Source organism: Scyliorhinus canicula, chromosome 9, assembly GCF_902713615.1.
Source record: "Scyliorhinus canicula chromosome 9, sScyCan1.1, whole genome shotgun sequence".
Lineage (NCBI taxonomy): Eukaryota > Metazoa > Chordata > Chondrichthyes > Carcharhiniformes > Scyliorhinidae > Scyliorhinus > Scyliorhinus canicula.
The window spans coordinates 104,079,812-104,095,657 of NC_052154.1; the positions used below are offsets into that span (position 1 = coordinate 104,079,812).

The 15,846-nt window shown below is 47.4% G+C and overlaps 1 protein-coding gene across 1 annotated transcript in view; it reads right to left on the reverse strand.

The window, feature by feature from the left end:
* The window catches only part of nup160 (nucleoporin 160), a 123,027-nt gene that overhangs the window by 43,079 nt on the left and 64,102 nt on the right, over positions 1 to 15,846 (reverse strand). The window contains exons 22-26 of the mRNA XM_038807352.1: positions 14,599 to 14,697; positions 12,787 to 12,906; positions 5,072 to 5,167; positions 4,471 to 4,565; positions 3,077 to 3,173 (exon numbers count right to left, since the gene is read on the reverse strand). Of these exons, the coding sequence (XP_038663280.1) occupies positions 3,077 to 3,173; positions 4,471 to 4,565; positions 5,072 to 5,167; positions 12,787 to 12,906; positions 14,599 to 14,697 (507 nt within the window). The remainder of the gene's footprint in view (positions 1 to 3,076; positions 3,174 to 4,470; positions 4,566 to 5,071; positions 5,168 to 12,786; positions 12,907 to 14,598; positions 14,698 to 15,846) is intronic.

Here is a 15,846-nt window from a genome sequence, read left to right on the forward strand (position 1 = left end):
ACTTGTAGCCAAGTTCCGCACACATGAGTACGGCCTCAACCGGGACCTGGGATTCATGTCGCATTACATTCTTCCCTCACCCTCTGGCCTGGGCTTGCAAAACCGTACCAACTGTCCTGGCTTGAGACAATTCACACCTCTTTAACCTGAGGTTATCCCTATCTCTGGATCTGTAGAGATTCAATATCTGCAAATGCTCGCATTCTAAGCATTGTCTGGCATCTTTGAATTTGTCTATATGTATGTTTCTGGAACAAACCTCTTCATTCACCTGAGGAAGGAGCAGTGCTCTGAAAGCTAGTGTTTGAAACAAATATGTTGGACTTTAACCTGATGTTGTAAGACCTCTTACTGTTATTGAATGGTGGCACAGGCTCAAGGGGCCGACTGGCTCCAAATTAGTTTGTTCATGACTACAGACCAGTCAGCTTAACCTCAGTTGTGCAAAACATTTAGAAGTGATCATTCAGAATAAAATCATTTCGATAAACATGGATCAGCGAAGGAAAGTTAGCATGGGATCTGTTAATGGGCAAATCATGTTTAATTTGCGTTTTCTGATGAGGAAATCTAAAAGACTGATGTTAACACACTGCAAAAGGCCCTGGTCGCCACATTCTGGCACCTGTTCGGTACACAGAGGGAGAATTCAGAATATCCAATTCACCTAACAGCACGTCTTTCGGGACTTGTGGGAGGAAACCGGAGCACCCGGAGGAAACCCACGCAGCATGGGGAGAACGTGCAGGCTCCACAGTGACCCAAGCCAAGAATCGAGTTGTGAAGCAACAGTGCTACCCACTGTGCTACCGTGATGTGGTGTATATCTTAGAATTTATAGTGCAGAAGGAGGCCATTCGGCCCATCGGGTCTGCACCGGCTTTTGGAAAGAGCACCCTACTTTAAAAAAAAAATTTAGAGTACTCAATTCATTTTTTCCAATTAAGGGGCAATTTAGCATGGCCAATCCACCTACCCTGCAGTCTTTGGGCTGTGGGGGCGAAATCCACGCAAACACGGGGAGAATGTGCAAACTCCACACAGAAGTGACCCAGAGCCGTGGTTGAACCTGGGACCTCGGCGCCGTGAGGCAGCAGTGCTAACCACTGCAACACCGTGCTGCCCTGACACCCTACTTAAGCCCACACCTCCACCCTATCCCCACCTCACCTTTCTTTTTTGGACACAATGAACGATTTAGCATGGCAAATGCACCAAACGTGCACACCCTTCGACTGTGGGACGAAACTGGAGAACCCGAAGGAAACCCATGCTGACACTGGGAGAATGTGTAGACTCCGCACAGACAGTGATCCAAGCTGGGAATCGAACCTGGGACCCTGGAGTGGTGAAACAACAGTTCTAACCACTGTGCTACCGTGCCGCTCTTCCAAAAGGGCATCGAAGAACATTTCAAAGTTGAAGTCCATGAAATCAAAGGACAGTGACGGCAAGGATACAAAACTGGCTGAATGACAGGAAACAACAGTGGTGAACATTCGTTTTTCAGCCTGAAAGAAGTGTTTCCCCAGGGACAATATTAAGCCACTGCTGTTCATGACAGATAGTATTGATCTGGACTTGGGTGTACAAGGCACAACTTCAAACTTGCAGATGACACAAACCTTGGAACAATTGTGAACAGAGGAGGTTAATGACTGACTTCAAGAGGACATTGACAGGTAGATGAAATAAGTAGATGATTAAAAAATTTGTTTTTTAAAGAATACGCAACTATTTTATTTCCAATTAAAGGGAAATATAGCGTGGCCAATTGTCCTACCCTGCACATCATCTTTGGATTGTGTGTGGGGGGGGGGGTTGAGACCCACGCAGACACTGAAAGAATGTGCAAACTCCAGACGGACAATGACTCAGAGCCAGGATCGAACCTGGGTCCTCTGCACAGTGAGACAGCAGTGCTAACCACTGCACCACAAGTAGTTGAAATTTAATACAGAGAAATGAGATTCATTTTGATAGGAAGGCCGGAGCGAGACAATGTAAAATGTACAATTCTGAAGGGGATGCAGGGACAGGGAGACCGGGGGAAGGGGGGTGGTGCAGACAGGACACTGGACTTAATAGATAGAGCCAGAATCCAAAAGCAAGGATGTTACAATGTTGCCTTTCAGAAATACTGCTTCAGTCGGAATTGATGTCTGAACTTTGGGTACCAAACTTTAGAAAAGATGTTGAGGGCATCAGAGAAGATGCAAAAAAGATTTACACCAATGGGCTCCAAAGATGAGGAACTTCAGTCCTGTGGCTAGATTGGAGGAGCCAGGTTGTTCTCTGTAGAGGTTCGAGGAGATTTGATAAAGGTGTTCAAAATCATGAGGGGGGTCTGGTCAGAGTAGATAGAGAGCAACTGTTCCCTGTGGCAGAGGAGTGAGAACCAGAGGACACCGATTTAAGGTGACAGGTCAAAGGAACGAAGGTGACATGAGGAACCATCGCTTTACGGTGAGATCTCAGGATCTGGAATGTACTAGCTAATGTGGCGAAGATAGATTCAATCTTGGCTTTCACATGGGAATTGGTTAAGCAGCATTGCAATATTTTCAGGGATTTGGGGAAGGAGCCAGGTAATTGGACATTGAGTTCTCTTGCAGATAGCCAGAGTGGATTGGACAGACTGAATGACCCGTTCCTGTGCGTTTCTCTTTTTTTAATACAATGTGCAAGTCACTGGCTAGGTCAGCATTTATCGTCCATCCCTAGTTGCCCTTCAGAAAGTGGTGGTGAGCTGTCTTCTTGAACCACTGCAGTCCCTTCGGTGTGGGTACACCCATAGTGCTGATAGGGAGGGATTCCAGGGTATTGACCCAGTGACAGTGAAGGAACGGTGATATATTTCCAAGTCATGATGTTGAATGGCTTGGAGGGGAACCTCCAAGACAGTGGTGGTCCCAGGTATTTGCTGCTCTTGTCCTTCTAGATCATCACAGGTCTGGAAGGTGTTAGTGAATTATTTTATGATAGAATACTCCATTCTAACAGCAACTGGTTGAATGATAGCCTGTCTGAGAGGCCCCCTCCCACCTCCCCTTGTAAAATCCCAGGCCTCACGTACCTCATCATGAAGGTTGATGTAAGGAAATTCCACCAGGTCCTGAAGTTGTGAGCGCTCACACAAAACCACCACCAACTGACGCAGGCAGTCCAGCTGTCTGCAAGGAGACACACACACACCTCACACGTGAAACACAAAAGGACAATTAAATTGCTCCACTTTCCCAGCCATTCCCCTTCCTTCAGCCGTATCCCTCTGGGAACTCTAAACACATCTTTTAACTTTCTCACCTGGCTTAACTTTACCACCCTTCTTTGTTACTCAGTGGTTTCATACGAGTAATCACCTGGAAATAGCCAAAGACATGAAAATCTCTCTCTTCTAGTTCCTCCACATTGGTTTTATTGAAACCATGAAGATGGAGCTCGGTTTGATAACAAGTGTAACATGTCATACACCAGTCTGCCTGTGTGGGGGGTGTTCCTTTATAATAAAATGGCAGGTTTCCAAGGGAGACAGCCAAAGAGAAAGACATATCAATATAATATATCAATTGGTAACATTGGTTTGGAACAAACTGTGTTGTTGGCAACAGCAGTAAGCCGGCAGGAACCAGCCCGAATCCAGAATATTATCCAGACTACAAATTCATGTAGTTGAGACCAGAGCCTCCTTACACCAGGAACAGACACTCAATGGGTTCCAGTCCATGATAAATGGGTTGTAACATCACTTGCTGTGACAGGTATAGCTATAAAACCATACTAGTATCATTAGCAAGAGGTTGGCACTGCAATCCATATTTGTTTAACTCAGCACTCATTTTCACTGTCCTAAGACACATTAGGTTACATTTAGAACCGGACATACAAGGAGTGTCATCCAAAGAAAAATGACCCTTTTCAGCTGCTGAACACTAACCAACACTGGCCTGAGGCCCTTCCTCAATGTATTGTGCATGACATTTTACACCTCAGTCAGCTGGCATTACCTGCACAGGTCTCCATCAGTTCTGCCTCACACTTGCATACACAGCCCTGAAGCAAACTAAGTATTGTCTACAGGACAAACATACCAACCCTGTGAATATGGGAATATGCAGAGACAAAGTCCCATTGTAAATCAACAGCTGAGACAAGTCCCACCCTGAACAGCACCAGAATGAGTATCCCACCTCCCCTGTGGGGGAGGGGTGTGGGAGAGATTCAGCAGCTGTCACTTTCATCATTGCTGCTGTAACTCTGGCCATATGCCCCAGAACAGGACTCCACCATCCACTACAACACAGCTGTGTTGGAGCTAATCCAGGGTGAGCTCATAGCATGGCTGCTAATGACTCTTCAAACAATGCTCACAACGCTGAACTCAACATCACACCATGGTGTGCCAGCTCATCATGTCACTGTGAGGGGGCAGGGGCAGATGGTGCCAACAGCTCAGTTCCATTTACTCACCTGCTGCTGTCCGGGTTCTGGGTTAGTGATTCATAAGCCTGATGGTTGTGGCCCAGGTCCAAGTGATGCTTGAAAATCTTGGTCCAGAGCGCAGCCTGGGGAAAGCAAGATGATTAACATGGGTGGGTACTGCCCTCTGAGGGAAAACATCACTATTACAAGATTCAACAATCCCCAGGACTATAGTCACATAAACACATACACTCACCATCACCATGATTACTGTGGGCGGACACGATTTCTTTCACTATGGACACCCTGTCCTTCTACACCTCTATCCCCCACTTAAGTCAACCTGGGTATTCTCAATTTCTTTCTGGAATAGAGCCCAAATCAGTCCCCCTTCACGATCATTCCTCTTTGCCTGACTAACTTATGGACATCATCAACACCACCTCCATCCACCCCTCCTTATGATCTCCAAAGTAAAAGGTATCACCACAGCAACCTGGAATTAATATTTGTTCCTGGGATGGGAGGGCTGTTGGGAAAGCTAACATTAGTTGCCCATCTCCAACTGCCCTCCAGAGTTCAGCTCTTTTGTCTATTTTTGGACCAAGGCTTGGGCGAGTTACAGCCAAAGAGGAATAGAAACAATTACCAAAATCTTCCAGTCATCCCTTGCTTCAGTCACCGCAATTGCTGCCAACTGCAGGACAAGCTCTGGCAACGCCATGTCTTCCAGTAAACGCAGAACCTAGAAATAAGCAGCACATAAGTGTAGACTCAGTCCGAGAATAACAAAAGCAAAATACTGTGTATGCTGGAAATCATTTTTTAGTAAATATTTTTATTAGCCTTTTCAAAATTTCTCATATACATAAATTACACTTCCGATGGCGGCCATGGAGTGAGTGGTCGCACATTTGGCAGCTCCCGCTCGAGGCGGTATTTTCAGTCCCTTTCCCCGGTTGCCGGGCAGATGTTTTGAAGGAAAAGGGTGCAGGGGTGATGGAGAAAGACTATACTCTATTGGTAAATGGATTTGTGGACCAGAACTGGGTTTAGAAGAAAGGAGCTGCAAGAGCAAGAAGCTCTTCATGTGACACAGGGAAAGATGGCACAGAGTAAGGGGTCGGCCCTACCAGCCCAACGGAGCAGTTGATGGACTTTCGGAATGGAAAGTTGTGAGCAGAGGGAGGCTCTGGAGGACCTGGCGAAGATGGTAGACTCACTGAGAGCAGGGATCGACCATGTGGAGATTAGATGTGGGGTTGTTAGCGGATGAGGTGATGTGTGAGCGGGTGAGGGACGCTATTCTGGGGTATGTGGAGTTGAATGATACAGGTGAGGTGTCGGCCGCCACCCTATGGGAGGCACGTACGGCAGTGGTCAGGGGGAGTTTATATTGATCCGGACGCATAGGGACAAGGCAGAGCGGGCAGAGATGACTAGACTGGTGGATGAGATCGTGTAGGCTGATAGGAGGTCGTCGGAGGCAGGGTTGTTGAAAGAGCAGCAGAAGCTCCAGATGGAATTCAGGCTGGTGTCTACAAGTAAGGTGGTGGGGCAGTTGCGGAGGGCCAGGGGGATTGTTTATGAATATGGGAAGAAGGCAAGCAGGATTTTGGCTCATCAACTGAGGAAGCAGGAGGCGGCGAGGAAGATTAGAAAGGTGAAGAATAAGAGGGGAAAACCTTCACGTGTCCCCGCCAGAATCGCTCATTCCGGACAGGCCTAAAACATTGGCCAAATACTCTAATGCTAAAGCAAATAGTAGAGGGGACATGGGGCACCCCTGTCTCATTCCCCTCTGTAGCTGAAAGTACTGCAAACTCATTTCATTTGTTCATACAATCGCCCTCAGATCTGCATACAATAATTTGACCAAAGGAGAGAATTTAGGCCCAATTCCAAACTGTTCCACACTACAAACAAATACTTCCATTCGGCACTATCGAACGCCTTCTCTGCATCTAACGCCAGTATCACCTCCTGTTCCTTCCCCTCTGCTGAAGCCTAAACCATGTTTAACAGGCATTGTACATTTGAAGCTAACCATCTCCCCTTTCCGAATCCCATCTGGTCTTCCCCTATTATCAGCAGTAGGCACTTCTCCAATCTAAGAGCCAATATCTTCATCAATATCTGAACATCTATGATTAATAATATCAGTCAATATGAACCACACTCCATCTGATCTTTATCTTTTTACAACAATAGTGAAATTGATGCTTGTTTCATCATCTCTTGGAGCACACTACCCCCTTACTGCATCTTCAAACATCATTAGTAATGGAGCCAGCTAATCCATAAACTTCTTATAGAATTCCACCGGGAAACCATCCGTTCCTGCTGCATTCCTTGTCTGCATCTTCCCCGTTGCAATATGTATTTTGTACACCTTTATGGGCCCCTCCAGTCTGGCCCTATCCTCTTCATCTAGAATAGGAAATTTAAATTCCTAAGAATTTTTGCACATCCCACACATCCCCTGGGGGCTCTGATCTATACAAATTTCTTTTTTTTTTAAATTTAGAGTACCCAATTCATTTTTTTTCCAATTAAGTTGCCCCAATTTAGCATGGCCAATCCACCTAACCTGCATATCTTTGGGTTGTGGGAACGAAACCCACGCAAACACAGGGAGAATGTGCAAACTCCACATGGACAGTGACCCAGAGTCGGGATCGAACCTGGGATCTCGGCACTGTGATGCAGCAGTGCTAACCACTGTGCTAACCTCACATTTCTACAGAACTTTTCGAACACCTTATTCACCCGCTCCAGTGCTGACACCAATCTCCAACCAGGACCTGCATAATCTCCTATGAGCCACCTGACACCCACGTTGGCCTGCCTACATCCGACTAGCCTTGTACCCATAGTGGCAGATGGATTACATGTCGAAAAGTGTGAGGTTATGCACTTTGGAAGAAGGAATGGAGGCATAGACTATTTTCTAAATGGGGAATTCCTTAGGAAATCAGAAGCACAAAGGGACTTGGGAGTCCTTGTTCAAGATTCTCTTACGGTTAACGTGCAAGTTCATTTGGCTGTTAGGAAGGCAAATGCAATGTTAGCATTCATGCCCAGAGGGCTAGAATACAAGAGTAGGGATGTACTTCTGAGGCTGTATAAGGCTCTGGTCAGACCCTATTTGGAGTATTGTGAGCAGTTTTGGGCCCCATAATCTGAGGAAGGATGTGCTGGCCTTGGAAAGGATCCAGAGGAGGTTCACAAGAATGATCCCTGGAATGAAGAGGTTCATGAGAGACGGTTGAGGACTCTGTGTCTGTACTCGGAGTTTAGAAGGATGAGGGGGGAAATCTTATCGAAACTTGTAGAATATTGCGAGTCCTGGATAGAGTAGGAAAAACTAGAACCAGAGGGCACAATCTCATACTAAAGGAAGGATCCGTCAAAGCAGAGATGGAGGAATTTCTTCAGCCAGTAGACTGTCCAAATCATTGTGTCTTTGAGACAGAGATAGATATGTTCTTGATTAATAAGGAGATCAGGGGTTATGGGGAAAAGGCAGAAGGGGGGATGAGAAAAATATCAGCCATGATTGAATGGCACAGCAAACTCGATGGGCCGAGTGGCCTAATTCTGCTCCTACGTCTATGGTCTTATTCATACACGGCTCCTCTAGCCCGTCTTAATCAACTCACCTTTTTACAAAAGCCCTCACATGCCAACATTCCCATATTCATCCGTCAAACCGGTCTTTGAATTGGCCCCTTCTCCAAGACTACTTCTACCAAGTGTGGGGCATGGTCTGAAATAACAATGGTGGAATAAACCGCTTCCCTCACCCCCGGTAGTAGCATCCTCCCCATGATGGAAAAAAAAATGGATCCTTGAGTATACGTTGTGTACCGGAGAGGAGTACTCTCTTCCCTCCCGGTGTAAAAACTGCCACGGGTCTACGCCCCCATCTTCTTCATAAGTGTTGTCAAAACTTTTGCCCCACCTGAAGGAGTAAATGTGCGTGGATTCAAACAATTTAACTTTGAGTTCAGTACAGTGTTCGAATCTCCACTTAAAACTAACTGATGGTGTATCAAGCTGCCACCAGCTTTTTCATAAATCCTATATCGTCCCAGTTCGGGGCACATACACTGACCAGTACAACAGATCTCCCCGCCAAAATACTTTAGACGATGACCTACATGCCCCCTTGATCAATTATTACATGCTACATCTGAAATTTACATAGAATTTACAGTGCAGGAGGCCATTCGGCCCATCGAGTCTGCACCGGCTCCCGGAAAGAGCAACCTACCAAAGGTTAACACCTCCACCCTATCCCCATAACCCAGCAACCCCACCCAACACTAAGTGCAATTTTGGACACCAAGGGGAATTTATCATGGCCAATCCACCTAACCTGCACATCTTTGGACTGTGGGAGGAAACCGGAGCACCCGGAGGAAACCCACGCACAGACAGTGACCCAAGCCGGAATCGAACTTGGGACCCTGGAGCTGTGAAGCGATTGTGCTATCCACAATGCTACCGTGCTGCCCCTTAAATCTAACCCTTTTGATCAGCAATATTGCCAACTCAAGTATTGAGCCTTGCTATCAAAATCGGAGTGGAAGATCTGACTCACCTATCCCTTTTGGAACCATAACTGATCATTTACCCTCAAATGAGTCTCCTGTAGCAGCATCACATTGGCTTTCAAACTCTCAGATGGGAGATGACTCTTGTCCTCTTCACTGGACCTTGCAGTCTCCCTACATTCCAAGTCAGAAATCGGACTGGGGTTTTCTCACCTCTTCTTTCTACCCGTTCAACCATCACCCTTCCGAGGGGTATGTCTGTCACCTCACCAGTATTTCCATTACCTCACCTCATTTTTATAACATTTTGGGTTTCACCCACCGGGTGAGCCCAACCCTTAATCGATAATTCTATCAACCAGCTTTCCCTACCCCCTCCCCATCCCATAAATCCCCCAGATATTCACTCTCAAAACTACTTTCCTAATCTTTATTCCCCATTCAGGGTTCGACCTGCCACAGCCACTCCCCCACCACGCTTCCATTCACTCACCAGCCCCAGCTTACCAGCGAGGTGGCTCCTGTTAAAGCCTTACATTAAAGTCTCTAAAAGGGACATTGTGTTGTACTTCTCCCCTACTTCCCTCTTTTTCAAAATATTTTTAATCTATTTATTTATTTGTTTTTCCTTCCCAAACATTATCGTTTTTTTGGGATGCTGGAAATCTGAAATTTAAAAAAACAGAAAGTGCTTTAAAAACTCAGCAGGTCTGGCACCGTATGGGGAAAGAGAAAGAGTCAACATTTCTAGCCCGTACAACTCTTTGTCAGAGCTCTGAAGAATCATACGGACTGCTCACGGTAACTCTTGTTTCTTTCTCCACAGATGCTGCCAGACCTGCGGAGTTTTTCCAGCACTTTGTTTTTATCTGTGCGCTCTAACGTTGTGCATGGTGAGTTGATAAATATATATGTAATAAACAACGGCAGATGGTAGTTTGGGGTTTGAGCCTGCAACTTTATCCTGACAACTGAAAGTAGTGGTTTCTAGGCATTTTAGATTGGGAAACGTTAATGGAAGTGAGACGAGGTGACACTTGTCGGGAAATGTTTTGAAACTGTATACCAGTTCTCCCACGCTATTTGTACATGGGGTGTGATGGCAAAGTTCAGTCTTTAGACCAGAGCACACAAGTGTAAGACAGGTCTCAGTTTAAAGTCAGGCATGCTAGCCATGCTTTTGGATTTCCATTAAAATTTCCCACTGAAGTAGAAGATTTAGGTATAAACCTACATACTAGATTTAAATTAAAACCTAAGGGCTCACACTGTTTGCAGAGACAAAGGTGGTTCTGGAGAAAGATAATCTCAGGTTATACAACTCCCAAGGACTTGTAACTGAGGCGAGGATGCCTGCACACACAATGTTGATTGATACCAGGCAGCTGCCACTCACGTGATCATCAGAGAACACAGGACAATGGAGAGGAGTTTGGGGTGCTAAAGCTCAGGGTGTCTAATTAATCTACTCGCTGTCTGAGAGCTTGTAGATAAGATGAAGCACCAATGTGCTTGGCACTTTATAATATTGTGTACGTCCCTTGGTTATGATTGATAACTATACTCGCGTATAATGCATTATGCAATCCTAATTCATAATTGTGAGTGGATGTAGATAATTTTTGAACAAATGTATTCTCTTGATTGGTGTAAGTTAATTACTTCAGATAAAACACAGTAGAATTGACCTGTATTTTCTGTGCTCAGGAAACTAGCTAGCCATCTAGTGGTTGCTTAGTTCCCTGGATTTAGTTTGCAATAAAAGTTTAAACTGAACTTCAACTCTCAGTGCCGCCTGACTAGTTGGAGAGTGAAGTAAAATCTCGGGGCCAAGGTGGAGATGGTCAGCAGTTTCAAATTCCATGGGGTACACATCTCCAAAAATCTGTCCTGGTCCACCCACTTCAACTCTACCACCAAGAAAGCACAACAGCGTCTGTACTTCCTCAGGAAACTACGGCAATGCAGCATGTCCACATTAAATCTTACCACCTTTTACAGATGCACCATAAAAAGCATCCTATCTGGCTACCATCACAGCCTGGTATGGCAACTGCACGGCCCAAGACCGCAAGAAACTTCAGAGAGTTGTGAACACAGCCCAGTTCAGCATATAAACCTGCCTCCCATCCATTGACTCTCTCTACACCTCTTGCTACCTGGGGGAAAGAGGGCAGCATAATGAAAGACCCCTCCGGCTTACTCACTCTTCCAACTTCTTCCATCGGGGAGGAGATACAAAAGTCTGAGAACACCCTCAAAAACAGCTTTTTCCCCACTGTTACCAGACTCCTAAACGACCCTCTTATGGACTGATCTCATTAACACTACACCCCTGTATGCTTCACCCGATTCCGGTGTTTATGTAGTTACATTGTGTACCTTGTGTTGCCTATTATGTATTTTCTTTTATTTCCTTTCATGTACTTAAATGATCTGTTGAGCTGCTTGCAGTAAAATACTTTTCACTGTATCTTGGTACACGTGACAATAAACAAATCCAATCCAAGTATGCTATAGTTGAATATCTACTAGTGAAAATCCCACAAGCCCACATCCATACATGGAATAGGAACGCCTATGTAAACATGTCACACTATAAGATAACCACCTGCTTCAGTGGTGTGGCGTGGAGCAAAGGTTTCCATGAGAAGCGGGTTGGAAGGACCTGCAGACACGAGGGATTTCCTGTTTTGGACACTTGTCTGTAAATTGGGCACATATTGTACTAGTTTTCGGAAGTGAATTTGTTGCTTAAGTGTCTATTCCAACTCATTTGGACATTGCTGAACATAAAATCTGCCTCGATACAGCAGAATTGGGCTGTGTCAGAACGTAAATCCTTTATTTCATTAACATTACTGATATATTTAAGAACAGCCCCTCAGTGAAGTTTTATTAACAGCTGAAAATGGCTGTAATAAAAGAAATAAGCATTTTAATTGGAGTTTAGTTCTCCTGATTTTAAAATTGAAAATGACTTTAAGCACACAACTAGTTACATTTCAGATTTCCAGCATCCCAATTGGCTTCCAGCCAATTGTTTTAAATGAGCACAAACAATGGTTAAAAACCCAGTTTCCACTTGAAATTCCTCAATCTTTTGCATTAATTTGGGCAGATTTCAAGTGTATGCACAGTGGCTCCAGTTAGATGGTACAAAAAATAAATGTGCACAAACATAAATGTGCACGACTAAAAACATTTAAACTCACTCATCCTAAAAGCTGTAAAAAAAAATACATTGCTAACTGGTTCTGGGGAAGAAAACTTAAGATTTAGCTACAATTAAAACCCTCACGCAGTGTGTTAGAGCAGTTATTCAACAGCCCGGTGCCGTTTGAAGTACACATTTCAATATGCTGCACTGATATTTCGGAGCAGTTGTTGATTATTTCATGTTTCCAATGAAATTAGCTATATTAGAAAGTCTGACCAATGTTCCAGAAATTTGGGTCTGGGCGCTTAATAAACGGGAAGACAGAAATGGCCAACGGTCAGCAAAACCATGATGTGGATCAGATGATTAAAAAACTCCAAAACACAAGTCAGTAAGCAGGGTGTTGCTACCTTCCATACGGTAGAAAATATTGAAATACCAATATGGGGGCGAGGATAAGTAATTAAAGTGTGATCAGAATTATTGCTAAAACAGAATATGGAGATTATAACTGAGAGATTGAAGCTCGCTTTGCCAAACATGTGTTTACAGTCAGATATCGGACACAATGAGATCCTCAGTGAACCTCCGATAAATAGTCCTGGCACGAGTGCAGAATTACGGCAACTTGAACATCATACTGACCTTGTTGTAATATTGCACGCGAGGATTGGAGGCAGCTTCCTCATCCTCCACTCGGATCAGTCTATCCAGAAATTCCTCCCTCCCCACTGCTGCAGCAGCATCAGAGAAACACTCCAGTGCCTGGGGAAAGGAGCAAAGATATGTCATGAAATCAGGTATATGTTTCTATGGTCCCCAATCACTGTCCCCTGCCCCATACCGCCCCCCGCCATCCCCTGATCCCCACCCCACATAGCCCCCAGATCCCCGCCCCGCACCGGCCCCCCAATCACAGACCACCGCCCCACACCGGTCACTAATCACAGATTCCCGCCCCACATCATCCCCCGATCATAGATCCCCGCCCCCACATCGGTCCTCCGATCACAGACCCCCGCCCCACACTATCCCCCGATCACAGATCCCCGCCTTACCCTGCCCCCCGATCACAGATCCCCGCCCCACACCGGCTTCCGATCACAGACCCCCTCCCCACACCATCCCCCGATCACAGATCCCCGCCCCACACCATCCCCGATCACAGACCCCCGCCCCACACCAGTCCCCGATCACAGATACCCATCCCACACCGGTCCCCCGATCACAGATACCTGTCCCACACCAGTCACTAATCACAGATCCCCGCCCCACACCGGCTTCCGATCACAGACCCCCTCCCCACACCATCCCCCGATCACAGATCCCCGCCCCACACCATCCCCCGATCACAGATTCCCGCCCCACACCATCCCCCGATCACAGATCCCCGCCCCACATCGGTCCTCCGATCACAGACCCCCGCCCCACACTATCCCCCGATCACAGATCCCCGCCTTACTCTGCCCCCCGATCACAGATCCCCGCCCCACACCGGCTTCCGATCACAGACCCCCTCCCCACACCATCCCCCGATCACAGATCCCCGCCCCACACCGGCTTCCGATCACAGATCCCCGCCCCACACCATCCCCCGATCACAGATCCCCGCCCCACACCATCCCCCGATCACAGACCTCCGCCCCACACCATCCCCCGATCACAGACCCCCGTCCCACACCGGTCCCCCAATCACAGATACCCGTACCACACCAGTCCCCCGATCACAGATACCCGTCCCACACCAGTCCCCCGAATACAGATACCCGCCCCCCCCCCTCCCCTTACCGGTCCCCCGATCACAGATACCCGTCCCACACCGGTCCCCCGATCACAGATACCCGCCACCCCCCCCCACCAGTCCCCCGATCACAGATACCACCCCCCACCGCCCACACCAGTCCCCCGATCATAGATACCCGCCCCCCCCCCCCCCCCCCCCCCCCCACCCACCAGTCCCCAGATCACAGATACCCGCCCCACACCGGTCCCCCGATCACAGATACCCGCCCACACCGGTCCCCCGATCACAGATACCCGTCCCACACCGGTCCCCCGATCACAGATACCCGTCCCACACCGGTCCCCCGATCACAGATACCCGTCCCACACCGGTCCCCCGATCACAGATCCCCGCCTTACTCTGCCCCCCGATCACAGATCCCCGCCCCACACCGGCTTCTGATCACAGACCCCCTCCCCACACCATCCCCCGATCACAGACTCCCTCCCCACACCATCCCCGATCACAGATCCCCGCCCCACACCATCCCCCGATCACAGACCCCCTCCCCACACCATCCCCCGATCACAGACTCCCTCCCCACACCATCCCCCGATCACAGATCCCCACCCCACACCATCCCCCGACCACAGACCCCCCCCCCCCCCACCACCAGTCCCCTGATCACAGATCCCCGCGCCACATCTGTCTCCCGATCACAGATACAATCTCACCTTCTGTCCTTCACCCGTTGACAGGTAACACTGTCCCAGCACAAACCGTCGCGAACCCACATTAACCTCACACCAGGGCTGCAGCAGCCGGACATATTCCTTTGGAATTGAGAACATGTTTTCATGACCAAGTCCAACAGTCTTATCAAACAACATGAATTAGTTCAATCCAGCAATGTACCATCAACGATGCCATAAATGATATAAATAATTGAACATAGAACATAGAACAGTACAGCACAGAACAGGCCCTTCGGCCCTCAATGTTGTGCCGAGCCATGATCACCCTACTCAAACCCACGTATCCACCCTACACCTGTAACCCAACAACCCCCCCTTAACCTTACTTTTCATTAGGACACTACGGGGAATTTAGCATGGCCAATCCACCTAACCAGCACATATTTGGACTGTGGGAGGAAACCGGAGCACCCGGAGGAAACCCACGCACACAGGGGGAGGATGTGCAGACTCCACACAGACAGTGACCCAGCCGGGAATCGAACCTGGGACCCTGGAGCTGTGAAGCATTTATGCTAACCACCATGCTACCCTGCTGCCCTCTGTAACATCGGGCAGAAAGGCAATGGCGGCAGGGAGCTCATAATAATAGAAACCAGCTTATATAGTTAACCTTGGCATATGCTCATTGCATCAACTGGGGGAGGTTGCATACATTAGCCATATACCTACCCACTGCCATTCACACCCATGATATCTGACAGAATTGTCTTAACTAATATCACATAGAGTCCCATTAAAGCTCCGACAAAGTAGATTAACATCGGTAGAATCATATACACATGGAGCTCGACCATCTGTGCACACCAAGTGAAATGAGGTTAGAGGTCACAGAATCACATTGTACAGGTAAATGTGTACACACCATATGAGAACAACATCTTGCTGCTTTGGGCAGCTACCCTCCAACACACCATTCTGCCACACCTACCCCATCCAGCCCACCAGCACCCCATCATCAAATACCACCCACCCCAGCTCCTCCAGCCCGCCTGCCGAGCCAGACATCACCCCACAGCCCAGCCGGAGTGTGATATTACAGGAGGTGGAAATAGGCAGTCTAAGTGATGGTGCATATACAAGGTCAGAAACCCATTTAGAGTTCAAATAGAAGATAGAGGTTGTGACCAGACTGGCTTAATCTCAAAGTTTTGCCAGGGACAGGAATGGAGTTTGGAGCAGGAACTGAAAACAATATACAGAACATTTCTGTTCATCCAGCAATAG